Below are 16,139 nucleotides of genomic sequence, written 5' to 3' on the forward strand. Positions count from 1 at the left end.
AAATGGCTCTGTAGTGTTGTATTATAAAGAAATTATAGTTTATTCAGTCCTTTAGTAATAAGTTTGCCTTGTATTCAGTTTTAATTTATTTATTTTTTTAGTGTAATGCTGCTTTCTTTTTTTTTTTGTTTATTTTTTTTGCTTTTTATTTTTTAATTTTACTTTATTAATGACAGTATTATAGATGCCTCCCATTTCCCCCCATTTCTTTCTTTTTTTTGGGGGGGGTGCAATAATATTGGTATAATGAATTTTCTTTTTTTTTATTTATTTTTTTTATCCTCACCCGAGGACATTCTTCCACTTTTTGTACAGACAGAGTGGGAGGGAGAGAGAGGAAGAGAGAGAGAGGGAAACATCGATGTGAAAGGGACACATCGAGTGGCTGCCACCCGCACGACCAACCAGGGCCGGGGACAAACAGCAACCGAGGTACGTGCCCTTAGCGGGAACCGAACCCGGGTCTCTCCGGACCGCAGGCGGACGCTCTAACCGCTGAGCCAAACCGGCCAGGGCTGAATTTTCTTGTATATAATTTTCTAGATACTTATTTGAGTATTTTTTTTAATCAAAAAATTTTTCTTTTACAATTGAATTTTTTATTTTATGTACAAAGAGATAGCATTCTGTGGTAAGGTAGATGTTTTGAATGGCTCATTCATAGAAGTTCACTTAGTCCAACTTAATGAAGCAAGTGTCCTTTGCATACTGAGGGAAACACTGACGGCACATATTGAGGCCATATTTCCAGATCAGACTGTACCGGTTTGAGCAGACACAGCAAGAACGAGAACCCTGGCTGAATTTTCTTGGATGACTCCAGTAGAGTTGCTGGTGACCCATTTTGTTCACTCTGAAGCAATGAGACAAAAAACTAATCAAATTTTTAATACATGAGCATGGGGAACTCACAGTCATGAAAATTTAGCAAAGCAGATTTATTTTATTTTATTTTAAATATGTTTTTATTTATTTTTAGAGAGAGAGGAAGAGAGAGAGAGAGAGAGAGAAATATCATTGTGAGAGAGAAATACCAATTGGCTGCCTCTCACTTGCCCCCTGCTGGGGATCGAGTCTGCAGCCAGGGCACGTGCCCCGACCAGGAATGGAACCGGGACATCTCAGTCCATGGGACGACACTTGATCCACTGAGCCACGCGGGCTGGGCATGTTTGAGTATTTTTATAAGACATTTCTAGAAGTAGAATAGCTGGGAAATAAAATTTTTACTAGATCTGCCTTATTCTCTACAAAGACTATACTAATTTATTATTTATAATTTATTATTCTAATAGTATATGACAGTTCATATTTTCTATAGTTTTACAACCCTCAATGAAATTTTAAAAAATCTCTTTCTAGGATGCATCTTCTCTAATGACATTAAGAGAAAAAGACAAATTAAGTCACATACAGGAGGAGGCTGGGATATTACCGTGTGTACTGACAGAAAAGAACCTTTCACCTTCAAGTTCTGAACCTAAAGAGGCCTCTCAGTCTACACAAGGCCAGGAAAAGGAATTACTTGTTTCTATGGGGTAAATAGTTATAGTCCTTTGAAAATATAAAATAAGACAGAGTTCTTTCAGATATGTCTTTATTTTTATTAAGTGTGTTACAGTATTTTAAAAGTGAATATAAACAATATTGTACTTGGTTTATTTTTATTCATAAGCAGACTACCTATAACATTGAAAATCATATTGAGTTTATTTCCTTTTAATGTTTGTTTAATGCTGTTCATTGCTTAAGATCTTACACAAAGCAGTGCATTTAAAAATATGTGTTTATGTATTATTTGTCTTTTAAAAAATTGTGGTAAAATACATATAACATAATATTTACTTGTTTTTTTAATCTTTACACGAGGACATTTTTGCATTTATCTTCAGATAGAGCGGGAGGAAGAGAGGGAGGAAGAGAGAGAGAGAAACATCGATGTGAGAGAGACACGTCAACTGGTTGCCACCCATACAACTCCAACCAGGGCTGGGGACAAACTACAACTGAGGTACTTGCCCTTAGTGGGAACTGAACCCTGGACTCTCTGGTCCGTGGGCTCTAACTGCTGAGCCAAACCTGCTAGGGCAATATTTACCTTTTAAACATTTTAAGTGTATAAGCCAGTGGCATTAAGTACATTCACATTGTGCAACCATCGCCACCAACGATCTCCAGAACTTTTTTTCCCCCAAACTGAAAGTTTGTACCCATTAAACAATAACTCCCTATTCTCTCTTCCCTCAGTTCTTGGCAGCCATGATTTACTTCATTACCTTTTAAGAATTGAAGTAGCCCTGGCCGGTTTGCTCAGTGGTTAGAGCGTCAGCCTGCAGACCAATGAGTCGCGGGTTTGAGTCCCATCAAGGGCACGTACCTCGGTTGTGGTTCATCCCCGGCCCTGGTCGGGTTCATGCAAGAGGCAGGCAGTCAATGTGTCCCTCTCATGTTGATGTTTTTCTCTTCCCTCTCTCTCTCTCTCTCCCTCCATCCCTCCCACTCTATCTGAAGATAAATTGAAAAAAAATCCTTGGGTGAGGATTAAAAGAAAAATAATAAAGAGCATAAGAATTGAAGTATGTTCTTTTATAAAATAAGCTATATTTAAAATCTGAAAGTAATACAATTTTTCTTTAATGCTATGAGATATTTTTATAGAGAAGATATTTTCATTAGAAGAGACTCAAATTTTATATTTTTATAGTAGTTTTCATCTTTTTACAGTGAAGTCCTTCTATTTTTCCCTGTCCCTCTTTCTAGGACTTATAATATAAACACTTTTCAAGAAGAAATGAAGGAAAGTGTTATCCAAACTACTCGACCAATAAGGGGCCGACTTCAGAAACCCAGACCAAACATAAAAAAGGCTGGACAGAGGCAAATGGTAGAAAAAGGTGAAGCCAAAGGCTTAGTAAAAGAAGAAAGAGTAATACTACAAAAAAATGAAACTGAAAAGAAATTCCTGACTGTGGTGAGTAATTGTTATATAATTAAGTTGAGCCTTTTAATGTACATTAAAATATTAAATGATAGCTCAGACTTGTCTTATGTAATCTGACACTCTGTTCAATGAATACATAATGTACCTAGTTTTGTTTGAGATTTGCCATTCTGAATTTTTAAAAAAGTAAATATGGGTATTTTTTTTCTCTGACTAATGAACCTATTTGTTGTGAAAATCTTTAATTAATACAAAATAATATAATAACTACCCCAAATTCACCACCTTGAGATAACCACTGAAAACCTTTTGATGTGTATTATCAGAAGCGTGCGTAGGTGGACACTTATGTAAATTTAAATACTAAAGTCATTATATGCATGTTATTTTGTGACTGTTTTTCATTTAATATATTAACGGATTTTTCTTTGTCAGGAATACAGAGATAAATTATTTTTAAATGCTGCATAACATTCTGCTCTTTTGAGTGACAATTTAACCATCTCTTACTGATGGGTCTTTTGATATAAGAAACAAATCTAAGTAGAGTAATGCCTATTTCAACAGTTCTTGTTTTTCTGTCCTTTTCTTTGTCTGTTTAGGAAAAATCTGGATTTAAAGTTATTGTAATTCTTATTTGAACCTCCTGAATCTTTTTTTAAAAAAGCATTAAACTTTTTTTTTTGGTTTCACAACAGATAGTTATTGTAGTTTTATTTTTTATTGGATATTACTTCCAATAAATACAGTATTTATTAAACATATCTTCAGTTGTTTTGTTATAGTTTGCAACAAATTATAATATTCTGCAGCCACAAATTATATGCAGAGTATGAAGAGTATTAATCAGATAGTGTAATCTTTCTGTTTATAACTCTGCAAGGAAGAACTAGCAAATCAGATCTTACATATCACATCTCACTAAACTGTATGCATGGAAAGTGACAGACCCTGGTTGTGCTGTTTGATACAAAATGACTGAACTTTATCTTTAGAGGACTAAACCTGATATCTAAACATGCCAATATAAACAGCAAAATATAAGATATTCTAACCAACCACGGGAAACAGTCTGGTATCAGAAAAGCAACAAGGATTACACACATTATTTTATAAACCAGCACACAAAGGCTTAAAACAGTTCTGAAAATGAAGTTAGCTGTCTTGAGTCAAGGGAATAAAAAAAGTCCTTTGTGGAGATGGTAAAAATCTGTTAGTTATTGCAGTTTTAAAAGGATCATCTAAGGATATTACTGCAATCATCTCTGAAACTTTCTAAACTAGGCAATTTTGTTTTGAGCAAGCAAAACACGAACAAACCCAGTTTGAGTCTTTATTTTTAAAAACTAAATACCTTTCTTAATGATTGAAATATTTTAGGAGGTGTGTTCTGTTGTTTTAAAAAAACAAGTATGTTTTTGTCATTTCAGCCAAATTCTCAAATTGGAACTGAAATTGAAGTTGTATCCTCCAAAGTTTCTGAAGGAAGAACATATGAAAATCAGAGCCATGTGGCTCTTGTAGAAAATCTTCATGTTAACAAAATTAATGTTTTAGATAAAAAGATGAGGTGAGTGTGCTTTTAAATCAGGAAAGCATCAAAGATCATTTCAAAGATCAAGGTTGAGTTTTCACATAATTATTTTATATAAAACTTCACTTGAAAATTTTGATGACAAAGTAATAATGAACTAGAATATTTTAAATCTGTTTCTTCAAATACTGTAAGAAATGCACAACTGATATTCTCTTAGTTTGTAAATTCTCTGAAAAGTTTGGCAATCATGCTCATATTTTAAAACTAAACTTTTATAGTAAGCAGGTTCTTAAATTCTTTGTATCTTTAGAAATTTATAATGTACTGACTACAATTCATAAAAAGAAAGTGCTATAAAGCACTTACTATATGCTGTAGTTGGAGCTGTGTCCCAAACCAAATGGTAAGAATGATATCTGTTAAATGGGATATGCTAGAAGGGTATCAGGAAAATCACTTCTGTTGTTACTTACAATCTGCTTTGTTATTACTGATATTAAAGCAAGATGTGTTAGGTTCTTCTTTTTTATTACATAAGGAAAATAAAACACCTGTTCTGGAGATAGTCCACGGTCCATCTAATTTTCTGTACTATCTTTATTACTAAGATATGTTTCAATGAAGTACTTATTAGTTTTCCCCCAGGATGTCTTCAGCACATGTAAATTTATTTTGAACATTCCAGCTTCCTTTAATTATATAGAATTAACTTCATTTTTTTGGCAATGCAGAAGAGACATTACTATAACTCTTTTTCACTCTCTGTGAAGCCATAGAAATAGAATTTGGGCATGTTATATTATTTAACTGCACAAATAGTGCTATTGATTTTGGATGACTTTAAACAGTTTGCTTGCATTTAGGCAGGTTTCTTATATGAAGCTTTTATTGCTTTAGTATGAATTTCTCTCATTTCATTTGTCCCCCTGTGTGGGGGCGTGCGTGTGTGTTGAAAAGCCTTTTCATATTATTTTTATTTTAAAACTAAGGCCAGTTCTTTCTTTACATTAATATCAAGTTTCCTTACTAAGTCATTTCTTCATTTCTTTAAACTGGATGTTTAAATAAAGTGATTGATGTTTAGAAATATTTTCACTAGAATGCATTATAAATAACATTTGTATTACAAATGCTATATTGGATTAGATTGGTGATTGATCCCATTGAATAATTCATTTCTAAAAATGATTCCAGAGAACTTTCTGAGATGTTAATTCTAAAACATTAACGATGAACCTGTTTCTATCTCTGGCTTTTCCTAATTATTATTTTTGTCCATGTATAATTTAATCCCTTTTTGGTCTTACAGAATTACATAATTTTACCACTGAAAAGAATGTCATACATTCATTCATTTAACAAACATTTTAGTGTTTTATGTGCCAGGCATTGTTCTAGATGCTGACAATATAAGACAACATAGGAACAAACAGAAATTCCTGTCCTTGTGGTGATTATATTCTGATTGGGGGAACAGATATAAATAAGTTGAATAAATTGGTAATAAATAAGTAGAGAAGAATAAAGCAGGTAGGGGAGTAGGGAGTATCATGATTGATATTTACTTTATTAAAAAAACTTTTTTTTTCTTTTATTGATTTTAGAAAGAGAGGAAGGGAGAGGAAGAGAGATAGAAATATCGATGAGAGAGAATATCGATTAGCTGCCTCCTGCATGTCCCCCACTGTGGACTTGGCCCACAACCTGGGCATGTGCCCTGACCAGGAATCAAACTGACGCCCTCTTGGTGCATGGGTCAATGCTCAACCACTGAGCCACACTGGCTGGGCAATATTTGCTTTCTAATTAGCAGTGATCAGAGAATGCTTTATTGAAAGGGTAGCATTGGAGAGAAGATCTAAAATAAGTGAAGGAACAAGTCAAGGGGATGTGTAGAGGAAAGGAATAGCAGTTCAAGAACACTTAAGGGAAGAACATGCCTGGAGTGTTTGAGGAATAGCAAAGGGGGCCAGAACGAAACACAGGGAAAGAGAGGAAGAGTAGTAGATGAAAGAAAGGTAAAGTAGTAACCCTGGCTGGTTTGACTCACTGTAGAGTGTTGGCCTGCGGACCAATGAGTCCCGGGTTCGATTCCAGCCAAAGGTTGTGGTTTGTCCCTGGCCCTGTTTGGGGTCGTGTGGGAGGCAACCAGTCAGTGTGTCCCTCTCACATGGATGTTTCTCTCTACCTGAAGATAAGTAGAAAAATATCCTCAGGTGAGGATTAAAAAAAAAAAAGGTAAAGTAGTAGATGAAAGAAAGGAAGAATAATGTAGAACCTTTGTAAGGATTTTTATTTTTATTTTTATTTTAAGTGAGCCTTTAAGGACTAGTGACCTTCAAGATCAGCCTTCCCGAACGTTCTCATCTGTAATTGACTAAATAGACCTAGAGGATTTAAATGGCTTGCTCAGAGTAGCATTGGTGATTTAGTATGTAAACTTAAGTTTTCAGGATATTTTACTTTCAGAATAGCACATTTCTATAGTTGTATAGGCAGAGCTTCCTGAAAAAAATTTTGCATATACTAAGAGATTTTGTGCTCAGCTTTTGCAGTTTTTAAGAAGGTAGATTTAACTTTTAAATTTCCTATATGAAAACCTCTTCCTCACCCTAAATTCTCCCCCTTCCCCACCTTGCAAAAAAGTTTTTAATTGATCTTAGAGAGGGAGGAAAGGACAGGAAGAAACATTGGTGTGAGAGAGAAATATTGATCGATTGCTTCCTGCTTGGACCTGTACCAGGGATCATACCCGAAAACCTGGGCATGTATCCTGACTGGGAATCGAACTGGAGACATTTTGGTACGTAGGATGATGCCCAACCAAATGAGCCACACTGGCCAGGCCCCCGTCCCTTTCTTACCCATCTCTCTTTATGAAGTTTATTCTAGCTGGTAACTATATCTTGAGTTATATTTTCTCCAGAGTGTATATTCTGTATAGTTTCTAAGTTAGCTTATTCTTTTTTTAAAAAAAAAAACACTTTTTTTTTCTTTATTGATATTAGAGAGAGAGAGGAAGTGAGAGGGAGAAAGAGAGAAATGTCAATGAGAGAGAACATCAATTGGCCGCCTCCTGCATGTCCCCTCACTGGGTATCAGGCCTACAACCTGGGTATGTGCCCTGACTGGGAATCGAACCAGTGACCTATTGGTGCATGGGTCGATGCTCAACCATTGAGCCATACCAGCCGGGCTAAGTTAGCTTATTCTTGCTTAACTGCATTTTCTTGTCCCTTTTGACTTCAGTAGCATATTGTAGCTTATATATATATATTTTATTCTTTTTTTTTTTTTTTTTCCTCACCCGAGGACATTTTTCCATTTTTGTTCAGGTAGAGTGGGAGGGGGAGAGAGGAACAGAGAGAGAGAAACATCGACGTGAAGGGACACATCGAGTGGCTGCCACCCGCACGACCAACCAGGGCCGGGGACAAACTGCAACCGAGGTACGCGCCCTTAGCTGGAACCGAACCCGGGTCTCTCCGGACCGCAGGCCGACGCTCTAACCGCTGAGCCAAACCGGCCAGGACTATATATTTTATTCTTAAATACCTTCATAGAATCATACTTGATTGTAAATAGACTATACCTAAGTTAAATATAATTTGTTTCCCAACTGCATTAGCCTACACTAGATGGATATTAGTTAACATCATATCCTTCTTAGAGCTTCTGTGAACCTCCTTGATGTTTCACTGCCAGAAGATCTTAGGTTGGAATGTTTGAAAATGTAACTAACTACTTTTTTTTCTTGGTAATTTATTAGAAATGTTACTTAAATACAGATCTTTTAGAGAACTAATGATAGACACTGCTTATCCAGTTATTCTTTACAAATATTTACATTTATATTAGTTTTAAGCTTTCTAATTCAGAATTCATGTCTTTGCCAATTATTTCTTTCCAGGAAACCTTAAGACAGCTGTTTGGGTTGCCTTGGAGGCTATGGCTATTCTATTGAATATTAAAACCTTGTCTTTCTGTGTATTGGCAGATAAAATGGGTTATGTTGAGATTCTTATGACACTGGGTATCAATAAACCCTTTTATATGAGCTGATAGGCATGTGGAGGGAGAGTAGACTCTAGCTTTCAAGCCTGCTCTTGAACCATAGGACCATAGTTGTTGTGACCATTGCATATTTGTTCATGCTTCAGAGCGCAATTGGAGCATTTGTTTAAGGTGACATTATGAAATCCATCTTCAACTACTAGAATTTTTTTATTTGTTTATTTCTAGTTATTGCTCTGAAAATTACTTAAAGTAGAATGAAACCACAAACCAGAATCAATGAAAGTAAAGAAGATTAATATTGTAAAAGTATTCCCCAGGCTGTACAGAAAATGGAAGTTATAAAAGCTTTTATGTTCTTCCTTTCATATTAGCATAGCCAATTTATATATAGTCCTTTGAACATAGGATTAGTTTGTGTCAAAAATTGTTTAATACCTGTTACATTAAGAAAGAATTCTGATTTTTGTTCTTCAAAATGATTTGTGCTTCATTCTAGACATGAACATAAAACGTATGTTTCTAGTCCAGCACCATTGATAAGAAGGCAGTTCCAAAAGGCTAAGCCAAATTTGGGAAGAGCACATGATAAGAAAGAAGAACTAGGTATAGAAAAAGACAGAGCAGAGCCGAGTGAGGCAAGGAAGCCAGAAGATAATTTGCTGCAGCAAGGAAATTCTGACACCCAGCTCCTTCAAAAAGTAAGTTTGAAAAAATATAATTTTTATCAGTGGGCTGTATTTTGTCAGGATTATGAAGAAGAGCATTAAAAAATATATAGTTTTGCCTTTTGTATTGTTACTGTTTTCATGAAAATTGAATGATATTTTAGTAGTATAAAAATTTATACACCAGTCACGTTTTGTGTGTGTATGTGTAAGCAAGCTTGGAATTCTAGGTTAAACTACTAAATCAAATTGCCATAGAGACTGTTTTCGTGGTAATACTAGCTGTTTCTTTTTAAATTTAAGGAAAAAGCTGAGCTTCTGACATCTCTGGAGGTTTCAACAAGAAAAGATAGTGTAGGTTCTAAAGAGGCTGGTTTGGCCAAGAAAGATGCTCAATCAGAAGTTGGACCATCAGGAAATATTGAACAGAAAACTGTAGGGGATAATTCTGTGTCTTCAGTTGTTGAAGAGCGGCATCTCAGTAAACCAGCCAGGTAAAATTTTACGTAACTAATACTTTCAGAAGAGAAAATGAAAAGTCATTTTTTATGGATGTCCTACCTTAATTTATTGATAGAGTAAAAGATGGGTTGTTAACAGAAGTATAGATTGTTTTTTATTGATAGGTATATTTCTTTCCCCGTTCTTGATTTTTATTTACTAAAATGTACTTTTTCTGATCTTTCTAGGGAGATTTTCTTTTTCTAACATTTAAAATCTCTGGGGATTAACAATGTTAGACAAGAGCAGAAAGAAGCCCGACCAAAGAGTAGTATGCAGTACCTAGAGTACCAGTTCAAATGGGGTCACAAACACAAGTGAAGGGTACCCTTCTTTCATAATTTTCAAGAAAAGTGGAAGGGAACCTAAGTTCTTAACAACAACATTGTTCTAATGGATTTTCTGCATCTTCTTTTCTTCTTTTAGCCTAATCTCTTGATCCAATAGGATAAACCAATATCACTTTTTAACCTCATATTCTGTATGTATTAGCCCATTGACCGTTATTCCTTTTTCTTCTGATAATTTCCAGTCTTGCATTTCATTTCCACTTAAATAGCAAGGGGCAAAACAGCCCATAAATAAAACTTAATATGAAAAATTTGTGGGTAGATAACAAAGAGTGAACTCTGAATGAGAAACTAATAGTAAGTTTCTTCTTTTCACAGTATAAATTTTGACAGAATGAATTGTGGGAGTTTTCATTTTAAAGGCTTGAGTTGGGATTTCACTTTAAAAGTTTGGTTTTCATTAAAATTATCCTTGTGCATGTAGTGACTTTGTTGTTATTTTGATTAAACCTCCAGCCATTCACAACTGTTAAAAGAATCAAATTACTCTAAAAGTGCTCTAAATCGAAGAACTACTATCTCTTCTGCCTCTGGATGCGAAATAGATAATAGTGAAAGGAGAATGCGTCGAAAGATCAAACCAAATGTCAATAAAGGGCGTGGATCAAAACGAATTCGGAGTAAGACTTCTAAGAAGGAACCGAGAGCTTCCAAGGCCATGCTGGTGACTCTTCGAGCATCCCAGGAAGAGGATGAAGATGATGTTGAAGATTTTGAATCTGCCTATGAAGAAGAAAGCTATCATCTTGCTCCAGAAGAAATAAACAAAGCTCCAGTGTTTGTACCTGTTGGTCTCAGATCTCCTGAACCTGTTTCTGCTCAGATTGAGGAAACGATGGAAGAGGTAGTTTGTTTTTTGAATGCATGGAACTTGATCTTGTGTTTTTCTTTTAGTGTATCATTTTTTCTTCTCTAAGTGATTATTAGGATTTGTAGAGTTCATCCTCTAAATTACTTCTACCTAATGTAATTTTTATAGGTTCAGGCTGAATTCTGGTTGGTAGAGAAGGTAGAAGGGACATATACCTATATATTCTTGATTGTGGTAAAATACACATTAACATAAAATTTACCATCTTAACCATTTTTAAGTGTATAGTTCAGTGGCATTACGTATATTCATTGTGCTATACCATCATCACAGTCCATCCACAGAACTTTTTTTATCTTGTAAAACTAAACCTCTGTACCCATTAAACAGTAATTCCCCATTACCCTCTTTCCTTTAGCCTGTGCCGGTCACCTTTCTACTTTTGTCTCTGTTACTTATACTCTAGGTACGTCATGTAGTTGGAATTATATAGTAGTTGTCCTTTTTGTTAGTGGCTTATTTCACTAGCATAATGTTTTCAAGGTTCATCTATGTTTTATCATGTGCCCGAATGCCCTCCATTTAAAGGTTGAATAATATCCCATTATGTATGTATACCATATTTTGTTTATTCATCTGTCAGTGGACAGTTGGGTTGCTGCCACCTTTTGGTTAATGCAAAGAATGCTACTTTATAAATATGGGTGTACAAATATCTCTTCTAACTCCTGCTTTTAATTTTTTGGGCAAATATACCTAGAGATGGAATTGCTAGATCGTATGGTAAATTAAAAATGTATGTTGCCCTGGCCGGTTTCGCTCAGTGGTTAGAGCGTCGGCCTGCGGTCCAGAGAGACTGGGTTCGGTTCCCGCTAAGGGCGCGTACCTTGGTTGCAGTTTGTCCCCGGCCCTGGTTGGTCGTGTGGGTGGCAACCACTCGATGTGTCCCTTTCACATCGATGTTTGTCCCTTTCACATTGATGTTTCTCTCTCTCTCTCTCTCTCTCTCTCTTCCTCTCTTTCCCACTCTATCTGAACAAAAAATGAAAAATGTCCTTGGGTGAGAATTAAAAAATAAAAAATATATATATATATATATATATATATATATATATATATATGTTAAATATTTTTAAATTTAAGTTTCACTGATTTAAAATTTTTTTTATTGATTTTATAGAGGGAAGGGAGAGAGAGAAACATCGATGAGCGAGAAACATTGATAGGCTGCCTTCTGCATGCCCCCACTGAGGATTGAGCCCCTAACCTGGGCATGTGCCTGACTAGAAAACAAACCTGTGACCTCTTGGTGCATGGGACGATGCTCAACCAATTGTGCCAGGGCCTATTTTTTAAATTTTTTTATCCTCAGAATGTCTGAGGACATTTTTACATTTATCTTCAGATAGAGAGGGAGGAAGAGAGAGAGAGAAACATTGATGTGAGAAAGACACATCGACTGGCTGCCACCCACATGACCCCAACCGGGGCCAGGAACGAACTGCAACCAAGGTATATGCCCCTCGCGGGAACCGAACCTGGGACTCTCCGGTCTGCAGGCTGACGCTCTAACTGCTGAGCCAAATTGGCCAAGGCTCAATCACACAGCTTTTTATACCCATTTCTCTGTTAATAAGGAAATAGGAGCTACACTGTCTTGTATATTGTCTAAGAGATAAATCTTAGTATTTTTAGTTCCCAGATTATATAGGGATTTTTGACCAATAATACTGCTAAATGAAGAGTAAATGTGAGTGAACCCATTATCTTACATAGCCAATTGACAAGACGACTGTCAAGAATGACACTGGTTTTGGGGTTGTGGGAGAGGGTAATTGCCTTGGTAGGGGTAATATATATATCTAAGAGCTTTCAACTCATCTCTATTATAGTACTTAAAACAGTGTATAGTTAGTTGATTATATATTTGTTTTTCCAAGATCATGAGTTGGCAGGGACCAAACTTACTCAGCTTTGTATCCTTGAACTTGTAGCCTTTTAATTTTTAAGGTCGTACTCCATAAATGTTAACAGACTGATGAGATTGTGAAAGTAGAGACAAAGTGGGCATAATTGAAAGTTAAATGCAAGGTACTAGAAGATTAGCCTTGGCAAATTTACTTACTGGTTATAAGAATCACCGACCCCTCAAGAACCTTAAATGTTTTACTTTAGCCAAGTTGCTGGCATATCAGTTTAAAAATGACTTTACTTCAGTTTTTAATCGTGTATGGACCTGGGTTATATTTTTAGCTTAACATTTTATTGTTTGGTTGTGTGTGGTATGCCAAAATGAAATAATGAGACTTTTCATTTTAACAGCTTGAAATAACCGTGAATGTCCCAGATATTGGATTCATAACTGTTGATGAACATCATCTCTCAAACACAGATGTGACCACTCAGGAAATGCAACAAGAAGAAAATGTGAATGTATTATCAGTTGTAAGCATCCATTTTGATGTGTTTAAAAAAATTTTTTTTTGTTTAGTTTCAAAAGACCGGAAGTTTGGTGCTCTTCCTCTCCGGAGCACAGCCATGCCTTTTCCTGTCCCTCTTTTTTCCCCCAGGTGCGTTACTTTTGCCTTTCTCTCTCCTAAGCTCCAAGGGCCCTTCTTTTGCTTCTGCAACTTGCTTCCTGAGCCTGTGCAGCCCAACAGGCTCACTTCTACCTTTGTAACTTTCTAAGGAAAGACTGGAAGTTTATTTTGAATACTTTAGGTTTACAAGAAGTTCTTAGCTAATTTTTGTCATGGAGGGGGCTGTAAATATGAATATAGAAACTAGTGAATAATCCATAGGTTTTATATTTGACTTGAAAGCACTGATTTTTTTTTTTGTATGTGTGTGGGTATAGCTCCTAATATCCTCATAGACTTATGTTGCATTAAATCTATACTAAATACACATTATTTGGAATATATATATTTTTGCTTTTTATTTTTTTTAATTGATTTTAGAGGGAGAGAGAGATAGAAGCATCGATGAGACAGAACATTGATTGGCTACCTCCTGCACATCCCCCACTGGGGATTGGGCCCATAACCTGGGCATGTACCCTGACCTGGAATCAAACCTGCGACCTCTTGGTGCATGGGTCGATGCTCAACCAGTAAGCCACACTGGTCAGGGCTATTATTATTTTTATTAATCCCCATTTGAGGATATTTTTTCATTGATTTTTAGGTAGAGGGTAAGGGAGGTAAAGGGCGGGGGGGAGAAACAATGATGTGAGAGAGACACATCAATTGGTTGTCTCCTGCACCACCGTGCCCTGTGCCGGGAATTGAACCTGCAACCCAGGTACATGCCATTAAGTGGGAATGGAACCTGAGAGCAGACCCTTTGGTCTGCAGTTGATGGTCTAACTGCTGAGCCAAACTGGCCAGGGCTTTTAAAAAATATATGTTTTTATTGATTTTAGAGAGAGAGAGGAAGGGAGAGAAAGAAAGAGAAACATTGATGAGAGAGAAACATTGATCTGCCTCCTGCATGCGCCCTACTGGGGATTGAGCTTGCAACCCTGGGCATGTGCCCCAACCCGGAATTGAACCTGGGACCTCTTGGTGCATGGGACGATGCTCAACCAACTGAGCCATACCAGCTAGGGCCCACGTCAATTTTGAAATCATCTTGTCAACTTCCACAACGATGTCAGCTGGGATTCTGATCGGAATTGCACTGAATCTGTTTCTTTGAAAGTGGTATAGGGTGGTGTATTGCCATCTTAACAGTGTTGAGTCTTCTAGTCTGTGAATATGGTGTATTTTCCCATTTATTTAGATCTTTATTTTTTTTTCAATTGTGTTTTGTAGTTTTTAGAGTATAATTTACATTTCCTTTGTTACATTTATTTTCAAGTATGTTGTTATTTATGATGCTATTGTAAATGAAACTATTTTCTTTCTTTTTTTTAAATTCTCACCTGAGGTTCCTGAGGTTATGTTTTTTTTATTGCTTGAGAGAGAGAAACATCAGTATGAGAGAGAAACATTGATTGGTTACCTCCCATGTGCCCCTCCTGGGGATTGAACCTGCAATCTAGGTATGTGCCTTGACTGGGAATCAAACCCACAACCTCTTTTTGGTGTACAGGATGTCACTCCAACCAACCGAGCCACTTGGCCAGGGTGAAACTGTTTTCTTAATTTTAATTTTGGATGGTTTATTTCAGGTGTATAGAAATACAATTGACTTTTGTATATTGGTGGTGTACCCTGCAAATTTTCTGACCTCAGTTATTGGTTCTAATAGTTTTAGTTGATTTTTTAGGATTTTCTACATATGAGATCATGGCATATGAGAATAGAGATGGTTTTACTTCTGCCTTTCTTTATTAGTTTCCTGGGGCTGCTATAAGAGTACTGTGAACTGGGTGGCTTAACAGAAAGTTATTCTCTGTTCTGGAGGGCCAAATTCCAAAATCTCGGTGCTGTGAGTAATGCTCCTCCTGGAGGCTCCAAGGGAGAAACCATCCCAGGCCTTTCTCTTACCTTCTTGCAGGTGTTCGCGGTCCTTGTCATTGCTTGGCTAGTGTCAGCACAATTCCAACCTTTGCCTCCATTGCCATGGCTTTCTTTCTGTATGTGTGTCTGTGCTGCTGCTTTTTTTTTTTTAAATCCTCACCTGAGGATATTTTTCTATTTATCTTCAGAGAGAGTGGGAGGGAGGGAGAGGGAGAGAGAGAAAGAGAGAGACATTGATGTGAGAGAGACACATTGACTGGTTGCCCTTCGCACGACCCTGACCGGGGTCGGGGACAGACCACAACTGAGGTACATGCCCTTGATTGGAATTGAACCTGCGACTCAGTGGTCTGTATGCTGACGCTCTAACCTCTGGGCAAAACCGGCCATGGCTGTGCTGCTTCTCCTCTGATAAGGACACCTTATGGCCAACCCTTCTGTATGACTTACTATGAACTTGATTATGTCTACAAAGACTGTGTTTCCAAAGAAGGTCATGTTCATTATCTGAGGTTTAGGACTTCAACATATCTTTCTGGGGGGCACAATTCAATTTATAATACTTTCCAATCTGGATATCCTTTATTTTTTTTGCTTGCCTAATTGCCCTGGCTAGAAACCCCAATGTTGAATACACGTGGCAAGAGTGGACATTCTTGTTTCGTTCCTGGTCTTAGGGGAAATCATTTAGTTTTTTCATCATTAAGTTTGATGTTAGCTATGGTTTTATTTTTCATAGATGCCCTTTATCAGATTGAAGAAGTTTCATTCTAGTTCTAGTTTTTGTGAGTATTTTATCATGAAAGGGTGTTAGAATTCATCGTATGCTTTTTCTGCATCTGTTGAGATTA

The 16,139-nt window shown here is 36.5% G+C and overlaps 2 protein-coding genes across 3 annotated transcripts in view; one reads left to right on the top strand and one right to left on the bottom strand.

Moving 5' to 3' along the window:
* BDP1 (B double prime 1, subunit of RNA polymerase III transcription initiation factor IIIB) overlaps positions 1–16,139 on the top strand; it is a 99,954-nt gene that overhangs the window by 63,020 nt on the left and 20,795 nt on the right. For both annotated transcript variants that reach the window (XM_036278698.1, XM_036278697.1), the window contains exons 20-26: positions 1,363–1,538; positions 2,761–2,971; positions 4,372–4,511; positions 8,992–9,193; positions 9,464–9,654; positions 10,468–10,855; positions 13,145–13,267. In XM_036278698.1, the coding sequence (XP_036134591.1) occupies positions 1,363–1,538; positions 2,761–2,971; positions 4,372–4,511; positions 8,992–9,193; positions 9,464–9,654; positions 10,468–10,855; positions 13,145–13,267 (1,431 nt within the window). The remainder of the gene's footprint in view (positions 1–1,362; positions 1,539–2,760; positions 2,972–4,371; positions 4,512–8,991; positions 9,194–9,463; positions 9,655–10,467; positions 10,856–13,144; positions 13,268–16,139) is intronic.
* On the bottom strand, positions 673–843 carry LOC118641447 (40S ribosomal protein S29-like). The gene has a single exon (XM_036278699.1). It carries the CDS (start codon positions 841–843, stop codon positions 673–675), a length of 171 nt encoding a protein of 56 aa, XP_036134592.1.

The sequence above is a fragment of the Molossus molossus genome, unplaced genomic scaffold (genome assembly GCF_014108415.1).
Source record: "Molossus molossus isolate mMolMol1 unplaced genomic scaffold, mMolMol1.p scaffold_m16_p_3, whole genome shotgun sequence".
Lineage (NCBI taxonomy): Eukaryota > Metazoa > Chordata > Mammalia > Chiroptera > Molossidae > Molossus > Molossus molossus.